General features: G+C 33.7%; 1 protein-coding gene across 2 annotated transcripts in view; it reads left to right on the top strand.

Annotated features, from left to right (window-relative positions):
- Positions 1 to 1,727: 1,727 nt before the first annotated feature.
- LOC149803819 (TGF-beta-activated kinase 1 and MAP3K7-binding protein 1-like) overlaps positions 1,728 to 26,446 on the top strand; it is a 33,023-nt gene continuing 8,304 nt past the window's right edge. The window contains exons 1-6 of one of the 2 annotated variants that reach the window (XM_089953629.1): positions 1,728 to 1,866; positions 5,598 to 5,737; positions 12,760 to 12,910; positions 15,985 to 16,071; positions 20,399 to 20,537; positions 24,854 to 25,082. In XM_089953629.1, coding sequence (XP_089809755.1) covers positions 1,807 to 1,866; positions 5,598 to 5,737; positions 12,760 to 12,910; positions 15,985 to 16,071; positions 20,399 to 20,537; positions 24,854 to 25,082 — 806 coding nt within the window. In that variant the 5' untranslated portion in view covers positions 1,728 to 1,806. Of the gene's footprint in view, positions 1,867 to 5,597; positions 5,738 to 8,095; positions 8,558 to 12,759; positions 12,911 to 15,984; positions 16,072 to 20,398; positions 20,538 to 24,853; positions 25,083 to 26,446 lie in introns of those variants that run through there. The other variant, XM_089953630.1, reaches the window with a different exon arrangement.

Genomic DNA, 26,446 nt, shown 5'->3' with positions numbered 1-26,446 from the left:
ATATATCTTTATTTAAATTATACTAAACTCAATAAACAAAATACTGATACATCTGTAGAGTCACCATCACAAAGTGGAGATAACTAAATGGTCCTTTTGTATTACTGATGATGCAGTAAAGTAACATATTGGCCATATATTTAAAAAAGTCTTCTTAGTAGGTCAAACTCATCACCTCTTTACATTTCTCACAATTCCATTGAATTTCTTTCTTGCACATATATAAATGTGAACATATTTACACACTTTTATATTAAAAATTATATAAACACTGATGTATATGTATACATGTGTGTGTGTGATTTGGATTTTCAACAAAACTTTAAAAAATGTTCAGTCATATCGCTATGATATCTTTAGTGTGGCAGTTTATAGTGATCTCTAGCAATGGGACATCATGCCACAGACATGTAGCATCATGTCCCACAAAGTCACATTATCCCGACACATGGCCAACTAGTCCTAACACTAACCTCTTAATGCTGATTGCCTAGTGAGGCAGCTGAGGTTCAAACCCGTGACCCACCGCATCCTACAGAATTTAATAAAATTAGCATGCTTTTTATATTAAAAGATGAAGCACTCTCTGAGCAGGGTGTAAAGTATATTTGGTGTATAAAGGTTTTCAACAACTGTAATATTTTACTCACACTTTATTGATATTATAAGTTGTAGCTTCAGTATCAAAATAAATATAGCATTGATAGTTTGGGTTGATGTTTGTTCATTGGAATGAAAATAAACTATAATAATGCCAGCGACCAACATGATACTAATTATTTGAGGAATAACTTGGCTTATGCACAAGTCATTTCCCTATTGCTGAAACAACAATGTCATTGTGGCTTTGTATGATAGGAAGTGGTTACTTATTAATATTAAACTTATATGGATAAATTCCAGTGGTTGGTTGCTTAAGACCTACTATATTTATGCTTAAAACCTTAAAATATGTCGAAATAAAAATTGTAACATTTTAAACTCTTCTAAACACATTTAGTTTTCAATGTACGGGATGCTAAATGACATAAAAAGTGTACGGATGTTTATTCTGTCCATTTCCAATGTTTTGCATTGTATGTCGAAATTCATATAATATATACTGTAAAACCAGGCCACAGGGGATCGTGTCATTTCTTAAAATTGACCTGTCATACATGTACTATAAAATAACTAGTTTTTATATAGTACATGCATGACAGGTCAATTTTAAGCAACGATACGACTTTTACGAGCCCCTGTGAATCAGGCTACTATTAGTAACTCAAGTGGCAAGATTAACTGGGAAGTAGATTTATGTCCTCTGAGTCTTATATTTATCAACAGTATCGTTTATAAAATCATCTTCCCTGCTTAATTTAATGATAAATCTTGGATTGATGACATTGGCTGATCAGCAATTGTACCGGTAAAATTTGGTCTTGTAATGACTTTCTCAGTCCTTGCAGCCTGCCGGTACGACACTATGCGCAACTCTATTATAGCGGAATCGCTGGTATATTATTTTTATTTGATTTAAATGCGTGTTCAAGTCAACGAGCTAGCGTACTAATAATGTGCACTTAGATTCTGATGACGATAGGTCCCAACAGCCTATCGACAACGATATATTGTAAAATATTACGTCCTGCGATGAGTACGTACACCTACATGCAAAACTAGTCTTCGTTTCGCTATATGCGCAAGCGTACAGAGAATTTTATCCGGGTGATTTCAAAATGGATGCCTCCTGACCAGCTTTCGGTTTGAGAGACTTAAGGACTTAAGTTTTTTTATTTTAACAGCCTATCTATATTTAAGAAGAAAATGGCAAATCCAAGGTTGTCAAACGGTTCTGCTGGCTCTCCACCACGACTCGATATGCAGGTATACTTAATTGTTGGATAAGTTATCTGTGTATGTTTACACGCAGGGTAAAGTGAACACTGCTTCTTCGACGGGCAATCAACGCTAGATGTTACGTAGTATTTACATTTTATTGTGGATTGTAACCTGTATATAATAAATACAGTAACGGACACACCAACTTTACTTCCGTTTGGTTGAGTCATAATTACAGATGCATGGTATTCCAAATTGACGATAATGATAAATTTTATGTATCCCAAGGGAGGACACTTCTCCCATTTCTCCTGCGACCTATTTAAGGATTGGTACTCATAGTTCAAGGTATATTTCACATAACATAATAAATATAACACCAATGTTTAGTCCAGAGATTTTACCCTCTAGGCTTACATTAAATTTGGCATGTACTAATCCACCTTTCAGGAATGCCAGCCCATTTTCCAGGGTTACAGCTGGGCGGGCTCTTATTGGTTGATCAAAATGACATGATGCACCAGATGATAACCTCATTTTGATTGACTAGTGAGTGTTATCAGTGCTCAAAAGTTCTGATAGTCCAATGTAGGGTCCAGGTATTTACCAAAAAACCACCACAAGCCTTCTGCTTACCTTTAAAATGTATTATAATGCTAATTTATCTGTGAAAATATATTTTAAGTGAACAAAATATGAAACTTATCTTATAATAAGTGAGATGTTGAAATGAGACTGTTAATTTTACATAAAGTCAGATTTGTAGCTGTAAAGTGTTATGATATGTGCTTTTCATTTTTCATAATCATTAAAACACCGATTACATTCATAACAAATAATTATTATTATGAATGACTTAAGAAGAAGCTTCATCTATACTGACTAACACTTGTATGAGAAAATAAAATTAATAAAATGTCTTTTATTTACATATAAATACAATATTAGTTGACCCCCCCCCCCCTTTAAAATGTTGAAGTTCAGCATTGCAGAAGGCAAGCAAATCAAAATAAGGAATAGATTACAGAATAAAGATACATTAAATTCAATAGTCAAAGTCACTCCCCTGTCAGATTGTGTTTTGCTTTTATGCTTCTTGGTCTTATCCATTGGTTTGGCTTTTGAGCAATGTTCTTAGCACCATTTGAAACACGGAGTTTTCCATATATATATATATATATATATATATATATATATATATATATATATATATATATATATACAGGGCTGAGCAAATTTTTTTTTTAACCACTAGTCCAGGACAAGTGGTTTCAGAAAATTCACTAGTCCCACCTTATTCTTCACTAGTCCCACCTTACTTTTCACTGGTCCCAAAATGGTAATCACTTGCCGAGATTTGATGAGACGTATGTACTTAATTCATAGAAAAAAACAAACAAAATAATATACAACATAATTATTTCTTAAAAGAATTTAATTTTTAAAACCATTGGTTGTTATACATTTGGCTTCTTCAGGTTCATGTATATATGTTTTAGCTCATGGATTTAAAAATATGTCCATGTATATGTCTGCCACCTTCCGAGTCATATATTCAAGACAGGGATAACAAGCACACTCAGTATCCGTCTTATGTTTTATCCCTCCATTTTCAAACAAATTTACCTTCTCCGAAACGCCGTTATTACCTTCCTTGCAAAAATAATTTAGCAAACTCATTTTATCCACAGATTAACTATCAGCTTGCTTGACAACTACTTCTAAAGTGATCATAAGATCAAATTTCTCTTTTAAATACGAACTGAAACAGATCATTAATTAGCGTAATTGTTTCACTTCAAACGCAATATTGCACGTGGAAGTTAATCATCTGTATAATCAATTATAAATTAAAGAATCATTAATGTCATTTAATCAGTTCATAAAGGAAACCAACACTGATGTCGGTAAAGTACCTTTCATTAATTTAATTACAGTGATTCGCTGGATTAAAATCATAGTGAGCCGCTGGTTATGATCTAGATTGAGTAAACTCATTGCAACAAAACCTCTTACAACACTGCTAATTGATCATACTGACTTTCTTTTGTTTGATGTGTTTTTATTTGCCGATAATTTGGTCGCTTATCCCAATATGCAGTCAAGCGGTAACAGGATGTAAATGTATACATGAAGAGGAGTAGAATCAAGTATTCAGTACACCCGGAGAGCATGATTGGCCAAATAAAGGTAGATATAGTGATTAAAGCACGAAAATAAGGACTAGCCCGACTTTTTTAAAAGCACTTGTCCCGGACTAGTGACTTGGAAAATTTTACTTGCTCGACTTCAGAAATGACTAGTCTGGGATGTCGGGCTATGGGATTTGGTCAGCCCTGATATATATTAACCTCTCCACCCACAGTTTAAGAGATAAAATTTAGTTAATATATTTGGTCTTGTTTAATTGCTATTGTGTTGTTCAACTTCAAGTTGATTCAGGTTAAAGTTTAATGAATAATAATTCAGCAGTCCCTTGGTCACACTGTCACTAGTGTAATGTAACACTGGTTAAACAGATTAAGCAGAATCTATGAGCATCAGCAAAAAAGTGTAAAGAGAAACTATATAAAAGCAAGGCTACTGATGAACATAAACACTACTAATATGGATGAGTAAAGAAGACGATCACTGACCTCAGGACCTGGAGGAAAACATTGCTTTACATGGAATATTTTGAAATCTGAAAAAGCATACATGTCATTTTAATATGATTGTGTCTTTTATCTTTTCATATTTGAAGTACAGCAATTACAACATTGTGTTTGTGTTAATTATAATAGTAAAAAATATTGGGCATATGGAAATTGGAGTCATGGCTTGTGGAATTTGAATCAGAGCTTGTGAAAATGTTTAAAAATCACCAGCCCTGGGCCTGTGTCTAAAAAATATTTTCTTTGAGGATTTAGTGCATTGCGCTTGCATATTAAGTGAGTTTGAATGTGGCCATGTCCAGCGGTGACATTGGAAATCAATCTGGCATTTCTTAAAGATAGAGTAATAAGTTGAATTTATTATGGATCTAAAACTAGTAAAATGTTGAACATTTGAACCAAACATTGATGCTAAATTTATTATGCTACATGAAGTATAACTTGAAATATCAGTTTTAGTTCTTAAATAGGTTTCAGGAGAAATTAAAATAGTGTCCTCCCATATATTATTATATATAGGACATGTATTATGTATTGGAAAATTGTAAGCATTAATATGAGCCCCTGTCTGCAGATAATTATCCCATGCATGTTTAGCTCTTACTTGTATGTTTGAACATCTACACAGCATTGCACATTGGTTTTAAAAAAAAAACATAATGTCTGCTTAGTGGATTTGGGTGAATACCTATATAAAAGTTTTAGTTAGATCAGCATGGGATTCCATTCTGATTGGGATGTTTCCACTTAATAATTAATGTAATTGAAGGCACACTTTTAGACTGATCAGATGAGGGAAATAACATGTTGATGTAGAATTTCATTTCCCATTGTCTTGCTTGAGGTGATATATCATTTAGGTCATGGCATATAGCAATAAATACTGGTGAATTTGTTCAGTACATAGGCTGTATATATCTGAGCAAAACCATGCAACTGTCTTAGCAAGTGATTCTTCTACATCTGGCATCTCTAGTTTTAAAAATTTCTCCATTCTGTGTGTGTTCATTAAATACAAGTAAACACACTAATTATGAACGAAATATAATAAGGATGATTGGTAGAATTCCTATTTTAATATTAAATAAATCGATATGCCTTGCAAATATCTTATTGTTTCAGGGGAGCCATTCTCTCAGCTGGACTGATGATCTGCCTGTTTGTAGGCTCTCAGGGGTGGGGTTTTCCACCAATCAGATCTATAGGGAAGATGGAAATAGGAGGGAGGAACATGAATTTGAAGATAAAAGCTTCCATTTTAGGTATATCATATCTTCTCACTTTTAAGTTGGGTGGAACTACAAACAACATAGATGCTATGGGTCTATGTTGTTTGTTCTAGTACTGATTAATCCTCTGATAACATCAGGGTCTGTGCAGTTTGCAGTTGGACCTGACTTGCAAGTGAATATATCCTGGTGATGCTTTTGGTAAGTCACATTTTGCTAAGATATGAGTGATTTCTCTTATCAGCTGTGATGTTCCAAAATATAACTTGTCTCTGCCACAAGAACCAGTTAACTGTGCCTATTGGTTTACAGTACCAAATTAAGGCACACATTCATGTTCTAATGTTAGTTCCTGCTGCATTACTAAGACTCTGAAAAAGGATTAACTGCATCTAGCATGTGACTGGTAGTCATTGATAAGTTCAGAATATTTTCTTACAGTTTTTGAACTAGTCAATAAATTGAATGCTGATAAGTTAACAATGTAACATTAAAAAATTATCTCTGTACATGAAGCATAACAGACACTTGCTGCAGATATGTGCATGTGACATAAATAAATGGCGGTGATGTAAAAATGTTGAAGATCAATTCTGCTACTATGCAAAAAATGTTGAAGAACAATTCTGCTACTATGCAAAAAGCATGCTGTAAAATCCAGTATTTTTATGATACTTTCTAACTGATATCAAAGCTGACTTGGCTAAAGTTTGCAGATGCAATTATTTATTATATCTTACAATTTTTATGTGGTGTTGTCACTTTAAAGATCATTGAAAATCCATAGAAGATAACCCACATTCTCAAAGACTTGTCTTTGATTGGTGAGGGAAAAATGGCTGATGTGAAGGGTGCAGCTGATAGATGTTTCATATATAGTGGAATATATTTCTGTTATAACAGTCATTAATTTGTTAGCTTTTTTAATATAGTAAAAAATCATTCAGAGTTCAAAAAGTTTTGTTCATGAGGGGTCCTACATTTTCTGATATATGATCAAGCACAGACTCCAGTTAAAATCAATAAACAGCTTTTCACGAGATATGAAAAAGTGACCAGAGGTATCAAAAAGTGACCAGAGATATGAAAAAGTGACCAGAGATATAAAAAAGTGACCAGAGGTATGAAAAAGTGACCATAGTTATAAAAAAGTGACCAGAGGTGTCTGAATGAAATTGTCAGGTGATCAACCTGGATTTACATTTTTGAATCCAGTTCAAGAGAAAATAATAAAGTTTGGATTGGAGAAGATGAACAGAGAGGACAGATTGCTTGATGTAGTTGGATGTCAAAAGAGTTTTATATGAAATTTTTTTCTGATGTAAAAGGATGGTCATCTTTGTACATGTGCTTGATTAAGCTAGCTACACTAGACATTTTTATGCCACCTAATTTTTGTCCCTGACAAAACAACCAGTGCATAAATTTGCCATTGTAGCTGACTTCTGAAGGAGTACAACATCCATCTTTACCACAGCCTCATACAGCCTTGATCTAGCTTCAACCTCATACAGCTTGATCTAGCTTCAATCTCATACAGCCTTGATCTAACTTCAACCTCATACAGCCTTGATCTAGCTTCAACCTCATACAGCCTTGATCTAGCTTCAACCTCATACAGCCTTGATCTAGCTTCAACCTCATACAGCCTTGATCTAGCTTCAACCTCATACAGCCTTGATTTAGCTTCAAGTAATTTTTGGCTGAATCCATTGTAAAAGATTTGCTGAGAGACTGATTGTTTGAAAGCAGCCATGTGGATGGTTGTACATAAAACAGTCCTGCAAGTGGAAGTTCAGTTTTCCAGCGTCAGAACAACATACCAAAGAGTGAATACCAAATGTCATTCAGCATTTCGATAATCAGACTGATCAGTTGCATAGAGGTGTATGGGGAGTACTTAGAGAGGAAGCGCTGACATACCATACTGTTCACTAATCCTAAACTTTATTATGTTTGTTCCAGCTAGCCTATCTGTTGCAACTGGCATTCAAAAGGTGACTGTTAGAATCTTGCAAAACTACATGTGTACTGAACATCAGAGCTCAAAGTAACACAGGGTACTGATTATTGAAGATATATATAACCAAACGTCAACAGCAGCCACCCATAGGAAAAGGTTCAAATGACCTTTGTAAACAGGTTAACTCTGAATGCAGGTTCAGCTTTTAAAATTGGCCCTTGAACAAATATAACATATCAAATACCATTATCATCATTATTTGTATTATTAATATTAGTATTAGTATTATTACCAGTACAAAATGTATTATTATTATTATTAAACCTAAAATTAGTATTGTTATTATTATTATTATTATTATTTAATCTTTTTTGTGTTAAATTCAGGAATTTGGCATAATATTCTATTTAAACAGTTCATCGTAAAAATTTATTATTAATTAATTTTGGTAGAAAAATGTGTCATTAATAGATTTATTCAAGAATTCCCTCAGTTTAGTTTTCAAGTAGTGTGTTTATTGCTGATATAAGTTCAGCTGCCTGAAGATTGCACAAGTTTGGATTTACATGTTTTAGAAGTAACAGACATAGGTCAGGTGTAGAAAGTTACAACCCAAGAATTGAAAGGTCATCTTTGTTCAAAGACTTATGATGCAATTTCCATTATGTATTTACTATCAAATGTACACAAGCTGTCATCCACAGTTTTGTGTTGCTGATGAATTAGGTATATTATTTCTTGAAATTTTTGGATCAGCAGAATATCTTATATGAAATTGTGACTTTAGTGTTGTTCCATTAACAGTTTTTGGATTAAATGGAATTACCTAATGAGTAAACACCTTTTTACATTTTCATCTCAAACATGGAGGGATCTTTAATGAAGAACAGGTATGTGCTTTGTGACTGTCTTTTTGTTTTTTGCTATTCTGACTACAGTGCTTCATGTGCACATGGATTTATGCAGACTTTTCCCACTGTTATAATACTTTTTTATATGGAGTAATTACATTACACTTATTCAGTAGACGTAGTTGTTGTTATAGGGTTTAACACCATTTTCAGCACATGATAGGCTATACATGGTGGCCATTATAAATGGTGGAGGAAGAACCCAGGAAAACCCCGGAAAGAAAAACCAAAGCACGAGAAGCTACCGGCAAGCTTTCCCACATAACCACATTAGCCGAGCCCAAGACTCGAACCCATGCAGACAGAGGTGAGATGGCAGTGATCTGTAATGGTGAGCGCTTTAGACCACTTGACCACATGGGATTCCTGTTCAGTAGACATGAGCAGTGCTTGAAAGATGAATTTCAGCTTTTGCATTATGAACCATATATACCATATGTACTAGTTTATAAGATGAGTGTAGCTGTAAACTGCATAGACATAGATCTGCCATTGCATAATACACCAGCAGATCTTGGTCAGTGCAGTTTGTTAGGAGCAATCAGTAGAACAAACAACATTGACTGATCTACATGTGCACTCAGCTACAGCAGACCATGGTCTGTGTTGTTTGCAGTTTGACTCGACTTACAGGCGAGTATATACATTATGAAGAACTTGCTATGATCCTGATCCCTCAACTTTCATTATGCAGTAAACAGATAGATATTGTTGAATAAGTCAAATTTGATGAAGTAAAAGCAAAACTGAGGTAAATTTATTTCTCTAATAATCTCAGTATTTTCTGAAGAATATCTTTATTATGGGGTTAAGTATTCCACCCCACAAAAAAAATGGTGGGGGTATTGTTAGAATGCTGAATTACATCAACTGACAAGTATTCATTGTTGTGTATATTGATTTGCATTGTTTGATATTTTTTAATTTTATTTATTTCAGTTTCATTATGTGCTAATAATAATTATATTTTGGACTTGACCTTGTCCAAAATCAAGTTTCCTTTCTAGTGGATTTGAATCATTGAATTTTTACTATTCTGTAAATAACTAATACATAACCAATATTTTCTCTATGAGTATGGTTTTAATATTAGGATCATTATTAATAGAAGTAAACACACTTATTTTGGTCTGGGTTTTGGTTATTGGATTTCCCCTATCAATATGCCTGGCCTATCTGATGTATTCCACATTTTATATTATAATTTTAGTAACAGTAATTTTATAATTATAACTAAGATTTAAAAATAAAATTGTATCCTTCTAGAATGAAATTTTCCATTAGGTAATATTTTATATAAAAAAATGATAATTGTGATCTGAGGTCAAGTAGAAGGCTACATAATCTTGTTTTTCTAGAAATTATTCATTTGTGCTGCAAGATTTTGAGGCAAAATCATTGTTGTGTCCAGTACTTCATTTGGGCTGGAATTTATTAAACAATTTATTTATTCACTGGAAATACAAAGTTCTCATCATCTATAGTTATATTCTCTGGAAAGAGACATTAGCTAGAGTTTATAGTGAAATTCCAAATAAAGATTTATTCTAGGATGTATTATTGTGATTCAGTAAAAGACCCTTGGCACAACACCATGACTCTTGTCCACCACATCAACACTTCTAGTGTTGGATTATTTATTTTGGAATATAACTTATGTTTATTCGGAACTTTAATCATTAAGTATGTAGCGCTAGGATAATTTGGGATTTAATTCACAATAACTTAAGTTCTTTTTGAATTTTACAAAGCTTGTTGCTTCTCACTCTTTTCTTTTTGAGATATGCCATATTACCAGTATTCTGGTGTACCATGGTATTTGTTCTGGTGGTACATACCATGATACTTTTTCACTATATCAGTATGTCAGTAGTTTCCATCAGTAAGTACAGAATTTCTTGAGGAATTATGTTATGACTTACTGATATTGACATCATGCTTTCACTATTTATGATAAAGTAGTTCAACAGATTAACTTGCTTTTACAAAATGGTTGTATCTGACACACATTAATGGTGAATGTTACAATTATAATTTTATTACCTACCCATTTAATATTACATGCTGATCTGGTATGTGACAGAGATGTTTAGTCTGTGATTCCGTATTGCACACTTAAAATTCTGTATTGCACACAGCCTGGAACTATATTTACAGTTGATTTATTACATAATAGTCCACTTATCTGGAATGATTTATTGCTATACATTTTAAATTATTAAAAAATGCCAACGCACATTTGTAATTTTAACAAATGCAGTCAAATTTGGTTCAAATGGATACATTTGTCACTGCGGACAATTGGAGACTACTGTAAAGAGTGATGAGCAGTTTATGTGCATTGCATGGTATGTTGACCAAGAAATTAGTTTGTTGAGGTGGACAACAGTATCTTTGACAGAATGTTTGACATAAATTTCTCCAATGATGCTGGTGTGCACAGTCACATCAAAATATATGAGAGAGAGAGAGAGAGAGAAAGAGAGAGAAGACTTGGCACATAACCACTATACAGGTCATCACAGGCACATCAACACTTTCAGCTTCTTTGTATTTAATTGGGATTTCCACTGAAGCTTATTCAGAGCTTTAATCATTAGGACTTGTATCTGTAGTTCTAAGATTATTTGGAATTTAATTCTCAATACTGAAATTTCCTTTTTTTACATTTTCACTTTGTTTGCCTCCATCCATTGTATTACTTCAATTATAAATTTTAAAGTCACTCTCTTCCATGCCTTCTATGTATTAGTGACACTAGTCATGTTTTCAGCATCCTTTGGAAAGTATTTGAGAAACATGGTAGTTGATTGCAAAGATATTTTGTTGAAAATAACATTTGTAGAGATGCGATCTGAATGCTATGAATGCATAACAAAGACTTGGGTGATGTCGTTCTGCAGCAGGTGGCATCATCAGAAATGCTTAGTAAAGCTGTATGTATCTCTTGTGGCTGGCCTTGCATGGGCACAAGTGACAACGTGAAAACAGTTCAAAGATGACATAGCGAAAAAGGGTCTAAAGTATTTGAAGACCTAAAAAACAAACAATTTTGAGCAAATTGACTTGTAACAAGATACTTTGGACCACCATATGTTAAGCCTTGGCCTGAATTAAGAAAAATAGAGCAACCTCTAATTAGTGTCATTCTCCAAGGCTTGTATGGAACTGATGAAATTAAAGTTCAACATCTGACTTTACCAGAAATGCGTATCATTAGGTATTATGTGCTTTCAAGGCAGTAAATGAGCTTGTTCTTCATTAATAATTAATTTTATTTAAAACATAGAAGGGTGGAATAAAAAGTATTTTGAGTGTAAAGTTGTGAGATATAAATGTTTGAGGGAAAGAAAAAGATTACCACCCCCAGTTATGTTAAAGGTTGATAATACATGTAAAACTGAAGTAGCAGCAACTTTGATATCACTAACTTTGTTCAAAATTAGCATTCTTCAAACTATGCTTATATGCCCCATGCATTCAGACTCATTAGACTGATGCTTATGCTAGGAATAACTATTTTTCAGTAAATAAGCAATACATAAAAGAAGATTTAATACAGAAATGGACGTCAGTCAAATATTGATTCTTGATCAATCTAACTTTGACAACATGGTCAGGTACTTTAGCATCTTGCCAGTCAGGAATTAGGTCAGCCTAGTTTTTCAAGAAAACTCATTACTTGAACTCAAATTGTATCATGTTTCTTTCTGTCCAGAAACTGAAATGTGTTTACTTAAATAATTTTATCTTGAAGCACAAACACAATGATAAAGAAAATTAGCATTTAATATGTTATTTATTAATGACCCTTACAATTTATAATGATGAAATTCAACACACATAATATACATATAAATAGCACATATCATAACAGGGTTTTCACTAAAAGACTTCTTATGATATTTTGTTGGCTCTAAAACTAGACATTCAGGATTCCCAAGTGGCTATCTTGAAAATCATGTTATCCCTGCTTCTCCAGAATGAATCATCACATACAAATGCACACAAGTTCACCTTGTACCTGTCCCTCTTTCAGAAGTACCAAATAACTGTATAACAGAATCATAGACGCTCCTAGAGTCGATAAGATGTCTTCTGGTGAAAACATCATGTCATAAAGACATTTCAAGATTTATTATGAGTTCTTGATCATCGGTTCCTGTGTTTTCCCCTTTCAGAATGGATGATATTTTTTTGTATGGAGTGTTTGATGGACATGACAGTGCTAGGGCATCCAATTTTGCAGCTCAGAGGATGCCAGCTGAGCTTCTTCTGGGACAGCTTCAAAACAAGACCACAGATGAAGAAATCAAAGAAGTTCTCTATCAGGTGCACATGATTTATCCATAAAACTTTTGTCATCTCCTTGTTACATTTTATATTACCGTTTAATAAGTTTGATATTGCTTGTCTGTCTGCATGTCTGGGCCTTTAACCCCACCCACCCCTTGGCAAGAGCTGTTATTTCAGTACCTCTGTGAAGACCAAACTTTCAGTGGATATACAGTTTAAATGAAAAATTGTGATGCACATCAAAACTGGAAGTTGTGACCTACTTGACAGTTTATTAAACATTGTAGTGTGTCAAGTTTCATACCTTTTTAACTATCATTATTAAAGTTGCAATGTTTGGGCATCATAGGATGAACAAGTGTTTCACACCAAAACTGGGTCACCATGAACTGTTTTCCATGGCTTTTTAACATTGCTTTAAAGTATACACAAGAAGTGGTTTTTGAAGCTCATGCTTCCTAAAATAACCAGGGTTTAATGTAGCTTAAGTAAGACAGCCTAGTACCTGTTGCTGATTCATTTGTGATAGAAAGGCATTTACCAAGTTTCAGGTGTAAAGTGTACATAATGGCTCAATCTGTATATATTTGAAGATCTTGATAAAGTAGTGCTTTCTTCATTACTTCTGTCTTTGCTTATAAGCCACCATTAGTAATAAAAGCTAACAGAAATTCAAATTGAGTTTTTTGGTAAATTTGTCAGCTTGTGCATTTGTCTGACAGATAAAATTCAGCGCCACAATGCCACATTCAGACAATGATAATGGAAGCTAGATGTAATAAATTTGGTACAAAATGCCATATTCTTTGGCTGCAACACCTTTGACCATTATCTCAGTCATTAGAATGTCTATTTCACCTTCTTTTTAGATAGAAATATGGTTGAGGGCTGAAATATGTTCTTGATCCCTGGGTCCCAAACCAACGAATCAAATTAATGCCGAGTCCAGTGCTGTGACATATGGTTTGCACTGTCATTGTAGTCTCTCCATGTATGTAATTCATTGCATATTCTTTGGTTACAATGGTAAATTCATGTATATTTTCCTGTTAGATTTTACTGTTTTATTTCTCATTTCTGCCTGTATCTTCATCAACACAGTTTAGTATACTTTGGTTTACTAATTTTCATGGATTTGCATTACACAACGACTTTAAAAACCCAGTCAAAAATTAGCCACACGTGATGAAGAAGCACCCAACCCATGTTTGTATTCAAACATTCCTTGAGGTTGACAAAGCTATTTGTGATGAATCAACTTGATTACTGAAATCTGGTGATAAACATATTAGCTGTTACGTGCATTTAGTTTTTATAACCTTAAAAATTTTAATTAAAAAAATGAGAAAAAGCTCAGGTTACTCAAATACTATTGCTACTAAAAATGAAGAAAAGAATAATAAATGATATTTGTATATTAAAAATAGATTTCCTACTTATTCAGATCTGTTCTTTATTCACATGGAACTGTTGGCAAAATTTAAATCCTCCTTAAAGCACATCTAATTTTATTCATTAGTCCAGATAAACAAGAAGACTGTAAAATGCTAGAACTACTGCTTGAAGCACAATTACTAATGAAATCTATATGCACTAATTACAGCAGATTGTTTGAAGTTCACACTTCAACTGATTTTGGACAAAACCACTGTATTATGTAAATCAAGCCAGCTTGTACACACAGACATATGTCAGGTAAATAATCCAGAAATTTTTAATTTATTTAGCAAGGCAAGCCTTCTCTAAAGGTTCATTCTTTTCACACATTTTTGTGGGAGCTGGAATTATCCATTCAGGATGAATCAGCTTAATTGATGAGGTTTTAAGGTTCACTAATACAATACACCAATCTTCATCAGTGACCTCTTCCTTTTCCCTGATGGTCTCCATGACCTGTTTAGCATGCCATTTGTGAAAGCATGATTTTAATTCGTCTTTATTGTCTTTATTGGTTAAAGTTGGGTCATACATGAAGCAGGCACAAACAAAGGAGCGATTTCATTGTCTTTCAATTCATTTGGCATCTTCACACTTTGTTTGGTTCAAAATACATCATATATTGACAATGCCTGCCAATTGCATTGAATAAGTGACAGTTGATCATGTGTTTGGTTTACATTTAGAATGATGACATTTTACAAATTAATGCAGATTTTAGTTTGGTTTACATTTAGAATGATGACATTTTACAAATTAATGCCGATTTTAGTTAAATTTAAAATCTTAAGCAACTGTTTTAATGCCATGGTACTCAGAAAGTACTGATGGTGAATGGGCACTGTTTGTTTTGAAAGACTGGTTTGTGCCCATACAAGTGATAATATTGTTTTAACCATTGATGTAACTGCCATTTGTTGTTGGATGGTTTTGTTCATTTGCATTCTTTATTTTGGGTCTTTGTAGAGGCAAACCTACAAAATTAAATACCTATAAATTTGCAAACTTTGACAGGCAAATCCACAAATTTATGTACCCATGAAAATGCCTCTTATTTTGGTCATAGTTGAGACCCATGCTATTGATTAATCCACAGTACCTGTGATGATTTCACTGAGACTTGAGTTGATTGGACTTTGAGGCTGGGGTTGGGTTGGGGATGGCTGGGTCCAAAGTGAAAATATTGTGGTTCCCTGACAGGAGTTTTCAGTCCCTGTTTTTTTCTTATTCAGATATGTGTACTAAGAGCCTTAATTTGGTAATGGCATATGCTACGTTCAGTAAACTCTATAGTTTCCATTGTGGTTATTCTGCAATTGCTATTCATAATAAAGACATGAAGAAAACAGGTTTTCTCATTTGCAGCCAAGTTTAAATTTGACCATCCAACTCAGACCACTTATCATTATTAAATCAAATCACAGGCCTCCCAAGCCCTTCAGGGTTTTAAATTTTGCAATGTGTCAGCTAGGTGTATCCTGTAGTAGATTTCAGTTAAGAAGGATGATCCTTCATCATTATTATATGATATGATAAATGTAATGGTATGGAAGTATAATGATAATCCATTAAGGATATTTATCTTTTCATAGTAATTTATGAGCTTTCTTTTGTACGTAAATTATTGAGCCTTTTGATTATAAATTTTGATTGTTTTCATTTTTCCTAATCAGGCCTTTATAGCAGTAGAGAAGAGCTTCTTTGAATCAATAGACGACCTGCTGGCGGAGAAGACAACACTTCAGATGCAGCTACCAGAGGTTTGTTTGGACAACAGTAAATTGCAACTGTTATCATATTTCCTAAAACTGATGCTTAGAATCTCAGATGAAATAATATTCTCATTAGACAGCATGATAAGAGAAGTGTTGTGTCATGCTGACAAAGTTTCCATTGCATTAGGGTGTAAGTTATGCAATCATGCCCTGCCGTGTAGAAGAGTTAAAAAATCTTTTAAGTAAATAGTACAAAAACCAGTAAGGTTACTTGAAGGTCAGTAGGTCATATGCTAAGTATCCATACCAATAAGGTTATTTGAAAGTCAATAGGTCATATGCTAAGTATCCACACCAGTAAGGTTATTTGAAAGTCAATAGGTCATATGCTAAGTATCCACACCAGTAAGGTTATTTGAAAGTCAGTAGGTCATATGCTAAGTATCCACACCAGTAAGGTGATTTGAAATTCAATAGGTCATAATGCTAAGTATCCACACCAGTAAGGTGATTTGAAAGTCAATAGGTCAAATGTATCCTGAGTAAATCAAAATTGTTGGAATAAATTGGTTCTGAAGTGTAAAGAAATGATACCTGATGAAAAGAGTATCATGCTGTGTGTAGGAAAGAAGGATTGAGTACCTGAAGTGTTGATAAAAGTTTGGGTAAAACTGTCTTCTAAGGTAAGATTTTGAAAATGTAATCACAAGAGGTTCTGCAGAAAATCGCTGTAGAAATAGTTGTCAGTGAAGCTTCATATTCATCATGACTGGGTTTTATTTCAGTTTTATTTCAGTTTGTAAAAAATCATTTAAAATACTTTGGTTGATCTGACAAATTAATTAAATCAGTCAGTGCTTACACCAGTATGTACAAAAATGTCCAGATATGTTTGCATTGTGAGGGATATTTCCAGCATGTTGTAGGGAAGAAGTTTGGTATCTCCAAAGTGAACAGCATTTGGCAAATTAATTGGTGTAAGGAAAATTAGGAAGGGCCTTGTAGAATATGTGGGGTAAAGTGTTATTTAATGATGAGTGTCAGGTGGTGGTTGGTCTTCATAACACAATAAGTATTTTGAGAAAATACAGTGAATTTGATCTACCCCAGTGACACATACCACAAGGGAACATTTTTGTTATTATGTTGGGTTGCTTGACATACTATGAAATGGGGTCATTAGTGAATATTGATGGCATTATGAACAGTGAAAAGTATATCCAGAATCTGGATATGGCCTTTGGTATAGAACATTTTTCCAACTGGGTTTACCATCTACACTTGTTTACAAGACAAGTCCAACTGCAAATTGCACAGATACAGATCTGCCATCATATCATGTGCCAGCAGAGCTGGGTCTGTGCAGTTTGTTAGGAGTACTCAGAACAAACAACGTGGACCCTAATCTGTTCATGCATAATACTATGGCAGATCAGGATCTTTGTTGTTTTCAGTTTAACTTATGAGTGAGTACATACAGTGCTTGTTTTAGCATGACATCTGGCTATCCCATATGTCTTTAAGGATTCATCTGTAGAAAACTGTTAATGACATTGATTGTTAACATGGTCCTCACTGAACCCAGTTTTTATTGAAAATATCTGGAGAACCCTCAGGTTCCAATTTCACAAGAAATGGCACTGAGATAGTCTGCTGGTGACCTACTAAAAGTGCTCATTATACCATGGCAGTCTATACCTATTTACGACAAAAAGTATAGACCAGCATGTTCCAGTGAGAATGCATTACATTACAATATTTATTTTAATAGTGATACAACATAGTACTAATAAGCAAGTCAATAAAATTCTTTATTTAGTTTCTTTTTTGTGTAAAATTTACATAATGTTGCTTCACACAGCTGCAGCACTTTTGTCATGCTGCAGTACATCTTTGTCATGCTGCAGTACATCTTTGTCAGGGAAATTAAGCAAGTAAATATGAGGAAGTAGTATTAAAGAATTCTTCATAGCTTTATATTCCAGTATTATTTTGGGTAATCTAAAAATGTTTTCCGAGCATGGGGCCTGGCCCTGTCTCACTAGACATTCTCAGTGTTCTACCTCAGGTTGAGAATTTTGCACATCATTCTATTACTTCTTTAACAACTATGAAATTTTTACTGAACATTATTCAGGCGTGAGAAAATAAAATAATTAAAAAATTAATATTTTTAATTTTTAAAGATCCTCTATTCTCTGAGGAAAGTTTGAGAATTGTCTCAGATTTGAGGAATTCTTCAGTCATTTCCTTGGAATAAAAAGATACCCAGATGTACTGAAATTTTAAACTCAGAAGATATTAGCAGAATAATGTAAAATTTCATTTTGAGAAAACATGTTGGGAAATTTATTGAAACTATGTAGCAGACACAAGATTAAATGTACGTATAGCATAACAATTTCATATATCTTTATTTGCATTGTGAAGCAGGTGGCAATGTTACAGCAAAATGAGGACGGGCAATTAATAGAGTAGTTTTATTAATGATAAAAGGTTAGGAAATTGCCAGAATGATAATGTATATACATTATTTACCATATATGTTGGGACACCGTATTTGTTTGGAGACCATAAATTAGTGTTTTAAAGTAATTTTTGGTTCACAGTATATTCTGGGACACATCGGTTTGTTTTTGGTGGTAAGCTGTGGGACACCTTTTAATTCATTCAAAAATCACATGTTGGAAAATGCACTCCAATTGAAATTTTATTTTAAAAATATAAAACTGTATACTTGAAATAAATGCTTGAATCCACTGCAGCATCATATCATCAACCCAACCCTTCTCCTGCTACTATCCATTCTTTCAGTGCATAAATATGTTTTTAGCTTTCTCGTGCCATGAAAGAGTATCATTGGAGGCAACACATCTCCTGAAATGGAAACTGCAAGGCCTAAAGTAATTTTTAAAAAAATCTGCACCAGTTGTGTGTCTTATCGATGGTCCGTTCAGGAATGAGATCAAAGTTCAATAGAATTTCATTCATGTTATTGATCATATTGTCAATGAAGTCATCTTCTCTTCTGGCCTTCACGAATACATCAGATGGTTGTATTTTCTCCAACTCTTCTGGGCAGTGTTGGTTCATTGATGCCCATGCATGAAGCACTATATTGTATCACGTTAAAAATTGTTCCCTTGTTTCAGTTTATTTTCATAATTTCTGTGAATGCCAGTGAAAAGGAACCAAATTTAGCTTCCCTATGTGGACCAACTTTGTATTAAAAAATGATTGGCACACTTTTAAAAGAAACCAAAGTCAGCTTTCAAGGTCAGTTTGCTTTGTGATAAAATAACCTTCATGTTGGTTTTAAAAATTTGGCTTAAAAGTATCCAAAGACATCTTTTGAGGTCGGCTTGCTTTGTAATAAAAATAACCTTTGTCTTTGATATCCTGTCAGTAAGTTCAAACATTGAGTTTATTGCTTGCTGCCAGTTGTGTTTATTCACCGCACTTGCTTCTATTTGCATTCCATCTGTAATCATAATTAATACAATTAATTAAGGCAATGATGTCTCCATGTAAGTAGTATACACAGCAATAAATTTCTTCAATAATACTTTTTGTAACCCATGCTCGCAAAAAGATTGTCATTTGCACTCAAGTGAATGTATTTTCAAATAATGATTTTTATTTGCGAGATACTATCATATAGTTGACCTGGATATAATTCAGTCTTGATTATTTTGCACCTAACATTGTGTTATGTGTGAATAGCAGTTGTCTTTTCCTCTCATTTACGATTTTGTTGGATCCAGCTTTTAGTTGAATAACATTGAGTACAACTAAACACGATATGTTTCTCTATGTTCACATCAGTGAACAATGTGTCATGTGCTACCTTACATAAGTGATACACGCTACAGTATGGGTGCTTGCACTACATATTCAGAGTTCATAGATATATTTTATTCATTAATGCTCATGATGAATTAAAAGAGGAATATATGATAACAGTTCAAGGTTAATTTTTTTCATTTTATTATGAAATAAATGTTTATCTATTTTCTTGCAACATGCAGTGGGGAGGGGTGCAAATTCAACACAAATTTATTTTGTTTCTCAATTATTGGGACATATGACCTAGGTGAAATAATGTTTCACTGTAAGTTCTGGAACAGGAACAGAATTATTATTTTATTGTGTCCCATTATCTTTGGTAAATACGGTACTTATAAATCGAATCCAACTTCAAATAGCATGGACTTTCATCAGCCATTGCATAATGCACTGGCATATCAGGATAATGCCTTACAAGCTGCATAGTTCCAGATCTACAGGTGCATGATGCAACATCAGATCTGGGTCTGTGCGTCATGCAGTTGGACTTGCACTTAGAACCAAGTCTGTTTGATATTTATTTCAGGGTATGAGTTACCATGAAGCATACCAACAGTATCCAGAAACAGTTAACAAGCTACATGAGCTGAACAATGTGATTTCTGGTGGCACCACCGCTAGTGTGGTTCTCATCTATCACAATAAAATTTATGTGGCCAACGTGGGTAAGTTTTTGCTATAAATAACAAAACGTTTTGCTATTTTATCAGGTTTTACAGTTGTAAAAGTAAATACCAAAATTGCCTCCACTGTTCAAAACCTGCCCAATCTAATTCTTTTGCATAGGAAAATAATTACTAATTGCAAAGAAATGTACTGACATATTTCTTTAGATAAATGAGGGTTTGCTTACAAATCCATTCTGTACTTTTGGAGGTATCATTGCTGATGGTTGCTATTTATTCTCTACATTTAAGTCTTTGTGCAACATGGTCATTTGTGTTTGCACAAACTATCCTGTGTTATGTAACACTTTGCAGTCACTTGAGTTATGCAATAGATGTTGGTCCTCCCATATGGCACAGATAAAGATATGGAGCTGTGGAGAAAAATTATTGGTCATGGTGGAACTTTAATTATAAGGAGCTGAACTTTTGGTAGGTAAAATCGTATGTACATTGCCAATAAAGACACGGTGAAGTAGTTGTGTTTCAGATTTGCTGATGTTGTTGAATTCATGTTTATTTAATCTAAATTAAATTTCAAACATAAGCATCAGACAGAGTCCAAAAGAGAAGATGTTTATAAAAGTAATTAAAGATGTTTACAAAACTATAAGTTATTAGTTCCTAAAACAGAAAGGATGTATTCTTACACCATTCTTGTGTGTTTTTATATTTGTAAACATTGGTTAAAACATAGTTAGAGCTGTTCCATTTAAACATACATGGTACCCAGGGAAGGCAGTTTTTAAAAAATATATGCCAGCAGGGATGGTCCTGGCTTTTAAAAAGTTGTTGCCAAAAATTCGGCAACCTCATTATTTTCTCGCCAATTTTCAAAAAATGTCACCAGAACAAGTAGGGAATATTTTTCCATGTCTATTAATGTAATAGGCAGTGAAAATTGAAAAAGATGGGATAGTTATTACTTTATTGACAACAAGCAATACAGCTATAATATTGCAAAATAAAATCATTACATGACTGTTTTGCATTATTAAAGTTTACAGAATGTCACATGATGATCCATCACAATTTCGGGGCTGCCTACATGTTGAATGCAGGTTGTAGTAAGCCGCAAAGAAAGTGTTCCTCATGGCACTGATAATGGCAATTTAACTTTTACTAATAGCAGTGATCTTCGCTACTTCCATGGTCTTTGCATCCTGCATCACCGTTAGTGCATAGGTATGACTGTCGTCACCTGAAATAAATGTATTATCAAATGTAAAATATCTACTTTCCTGACATCTACAGTGTCTCTCTCATTTTTTTAATAGACACGTCAAGTATTAAGCAAATCTATATTATTTATATTATTTTCCAAATAATAGTTTTGTAAAGAACTTTAGTTAATGACATTTTATTACTAAAACCCTATGATCGTACTTTACAATGTAAGATAAGTGACATATAATGGGACTGTTGTTTTCATGCATTCAGTAATTAAATGTCCCCCCTTTTATAGCTAGCATCACAAAGGACATCTCCATCAACCAGGGGTTCAGAAATTTATTTTTGCCGCGCTTTACATGCTTTGCTTATAGTGAATTGCTTCCTGAATCCCAAGAATGATCATTGAATGCTGTAGAATTTCGACAAGCACTAGGATCTCCATTTCCACCAATGAAACTTACATGACTCAACAATGGGTATTAATGTACCATATATATAAGCATTAATTACCATCACTAAATTAAAAGAAGGAATGAAGAAACTTATCACAGAGCATATGTGCCCCTAAAAAACTAATTCAGAAAAAATTTGTTATTGAGTCAACAGTGTTATATGCATATACTAGTTAACAATAAGGAAATAAGGTGGGATATAAAATGTGGGAATAGTTATGGTAGCTTGAGACATTTGAACTGTTAATATAAATTCATACCCATTTTAGGCATTGTTAGTTATAACAAAATAGGGCATGGTTTATTTGTCAATCAATTGCTAGTGCTTTCACTCACTGTAGAACAGGCGGTTTCTTTGAAGTATGTCGAAGAGGCTTGAGTCTAACCTTCAGCTAATGTATATATTGAAATGGAGGCACGTTGTGTGGTGGCATATAATGCACTTCAGAAGGAGAAATGGTGTGTCCTTTTTGAGAATTTCATGTGTAGTGGACCCAAAAAATCAGAGAATATTTAGTGAAAAAAATGCTTACATATGATGCAAAAAGCTTCCCTAAGGTAGGTCCCAATCTGCATGTTTTCAGATTCAATGTCCCGACTTGGCTTTCGAAAAGATTTATGTTTTGCATGATACACTAGAATAACTGTACAGTATTAACTAAATTTATTCAATAACTATTTGAATTCTTTGGATATTAATTAATTCTTTCTGTACATTTGAAACTTCAAGACATAAGGGGCATTTTTCATTGGAACATATTCGGATTTCTTGGAACTATTGGAATTTATTGGACTTTTAGGAAATAGGAATTCATTCACCATGCTGTAAGTTAATATAATTCTTTAACTCCTGTATTTTGAGAAATAAATTATTTTCAATTATGCAAAACTTGTTTAGTTTGCTGTTTCTTGTTGTGTACTTTAAGTCCCTCCAGTCATAGGGATTGATGGCAAAAGTAAAAGATCATTGAGCAAATTTAACCTGGATTCATGTTTGGTAACAAAATCCTTCTTCAGAATATCACAACCAGTTGTAAATGAATTGATGATTTATGCCTTGTTATATATATATATATATATATATATATATATATATATATATATATATATATATATATATATATCACAGAACATCTGCTTTAACTTTCTATCATATCTCAGCCACGGATACCCAAGCTTTCAGCTGTCGGGAACTTTTGACCTGTTCATTATGATGTGGTGTTGCACTTGAAGCATTACTACTGTCACTACATGTAGATAATGTTGGACAGCTAGGTATAACATCAGGTTCTGTGACTGTTTTGTCTGATGAATTTGCACTAAATCCAAATGCTGTTAATTTTGTTAACTTACTCTTAGGATGAGATGATGAACATGTGCAACGTCTAACTTATGTTTACTCTTGATAATGTTGCACTGTTGACAGTATATAATTCTTATTGAGATTTTATCCATTTGCTTTATATTTATACACAGCAATCATTACTTAAAAGGTAATCAGTTTTCTCTGAAGTTTCAGCAAAACTATTTTATTGGTATATTTAAAAAACAACAGAAGGATTAGCCATCGTTCAGTTAATTGCAGCTGTTTCTGTTTGCGTCTTCAGAAGTCGGTCAGTTGTAGGTGTAGTCCGGTAGCATGATTGAGTGTATCACAGCATACAGTACATAGGCAGATTATGATGTAACAATGCACTGTAGAGATGGGTTTGTCAATACGAACAAAGAATTTGGTTATGTAACAGATAGATTCCATTGCATTGTGTATCCAAGTCTGTGGCTTCCATTTGTGGTCCCTTTGAATTTCTCCACTCCAAATCCATGATTGTATGTACAATTTAAATAGCCAAAAAGGCTGTTGCCCAAAAAATCATCAGATGGTATATTTTGTTGCCAATAAGGGAAATAAAATTGCAATTTGTGATGATCTCTGTGCCAGGGTACTTTGATTTCACAGTGTTCGAATTAAAATTATAAGAAATTTTAAATTGCATCGATGGGTGGGTACCCCACTTTAAAAGTACCTTCCCTGGGTCCCATGTATTTTTTAATGGAACAGCCCTTATTTATTACTTGACATTCATTATTATTTTTATAACTATCTGTAATTATTTAAATTGAACTTTACAGAAGTTAAATTGTTACATACAGTATGTGTAAAATAAATTCCCTTGTAAAACAGGAAATTTTATTAATTACTCGACTCATATTTTCAGAATATAATTTGTGTAAATGCAGGAGAAATAGTCATAAACCCATACCACTTGGCAAGTTGATATAAATTTGATGATTGTTTATTGTTTATTGTTGTAGGGTTTAACGCCATTTTTCAGCACACGATAGGCTATACATGGCGGCCAGTATTAATGGTGGAGGAAGAACCCGGGAAAACCTCCGGAAAGAACCACCGACCCACTAAATTTGATGAACAAATTTTTATAAAGGAACCCAATTTTAAGTTAAATTTTTGTGCGGCTGCAGATAATTATAGAAAAAGTGAATATACATGAATGTTATCAAAGTACATTTATTTTATTGTATATATGGATACAGGGACTTTAGGATGTCTGATATGTATATATATATATATATATATATATATATATATATATATATATATATATATATATATATATATATATATATATATATATATATATATATATATCACACATATATATACACCTCCAGGTGACACCAGGGTACTACTGGTGAAGACCGACAAGGATGGGATCCTTCGAGTCAGTCAGTTGTCTGTAGACCACATAATTTTTAATGAGGATGAGCAGAGACGTCTAGCCACGCTTGGTCTTGATGTAGAAAAACTGTATCAGCTGTGTAAAATTGGCACATCAGATTGTACGCGATGTATTGGAGACTATTCAGTCAAGGGAGGATACAAGGACATCGATATTTTGAGGTTAGGCTTGTTCTTTAATTGGTTTTTTGTTTGTTTCACCTGTAAAAGAGGCATAAATGTCACTTTTGCACCAGCAGTAGTTGTGACAGCAGTTGCCGTGTCTTGATCAACAGTTTTTAAGTTCTTTGTTTTGGGCTATCATTCATCTCCTTTCATCAGTTGATGTATTTCATTTAAAACTGAGCTTATTCTTTCTGTATGCCCTACGTATTTACCCATATAGGATTTCTTGTCTCCTGCATTAAAAAAACTGTGTCATTGTATCATACATTTGTGACACCACATTTTGCTAATGTTACTGTATGCCTTGTGCTTTCGTCTTGATATGCTAAGATTTCCTAACTCGTAGGCGTAAGCAGAATGCAGTGTCGTCATGTGACACACATGCATAACACCATGTTCTACCAATGTTTCTGTATTACTGAAGTTTGTACCCTGCTATGCTAGGATTTCTTGTCTCACATACATAAGCTGAAAGTTGTGTCGTCATGTCACATACAGGCATGACACCACCTTCTGCCAGACCTTTGTTTGGAGTATAGTGAAATTCAAACCTGCTATAATGGCCCCCTTCATATCAACGTCAGGTTCACCCAGACCTGTTGGCCCTTATGATTTGATGGGCATTCTTACTGAAATGAATTTCAAATTACAAACTTAGACATTAATTGCAAAGATGTCTAAAATAGAATCATGACAGTCAAATCTAGATACTGGCTTGTCTGTGTTTGATTTGAATCAAAGTTTCATATTAGATTCAGTAGAGTTGGTGAAGAAACGAGAGTTACTTTGCAGAGGTACATCAGATGCATTAACTGCTCATATAATTCATGCAAAAGCCTGTATGATGAAACTGTTGCTTCTAGCATTTTCTAAAATGTCATGTGTCATCTAGCAAGCAAAGACACGTTGAAGGTGAAAGAGACTGCAAGCCTCTTAAGCAGTTGAAACAGCACAGAAGTATTAAAAAATAGATTCTTGGGGGTGGGGGAAGCAGGAAATGCAACATTTATGTTTACTGGACATAATGTCATGTTGATTTATGTATGGCAGAAGAGATGATTGCCATCACCGTGTGAAATTTGAAATTAAAAAAAGGTAGATCAAATTGAGAGATTTGCCTTTGAGCTCCATGGGGTTTGGAACTGCAGTTTCTGAAACTTTGCTTGTCAGGTAATTAAGACCTGAATGTTCTTTACAAACTTTTTAGTTGAACATAATGTTTGCCATCAATGCGTCAGTCTCAGATCACACTTTTGAACTTTATTAATGCATTTGTTTCAAGTCAATGATAGCAGTACATATTTAATTGGTTCAGTAAATATCAACTGCCTTACTTAATAGGGTTGGCAGATCTGCAGACC

This window comes from Sinohyriopsis cumingii, chromosome 3 (genome assembly GCF_028554795.1).
Source record: "Sinohyriopsis cumingii isolate HCF-2022 chromosome 3, ASM2855479v2, whole genome shotgun sequence".
In the NCBI taxonomy this organism is placed as follows: Eukaryota; Metazoa; Mollusca; class Bivalvia; order Unionida; family Unionidae; genus Sinohyriopsis; species Sinohyriopsis cumingii.
This window is presented reverse-complemented; position numbering and strand designations above follow the sequence as displayed.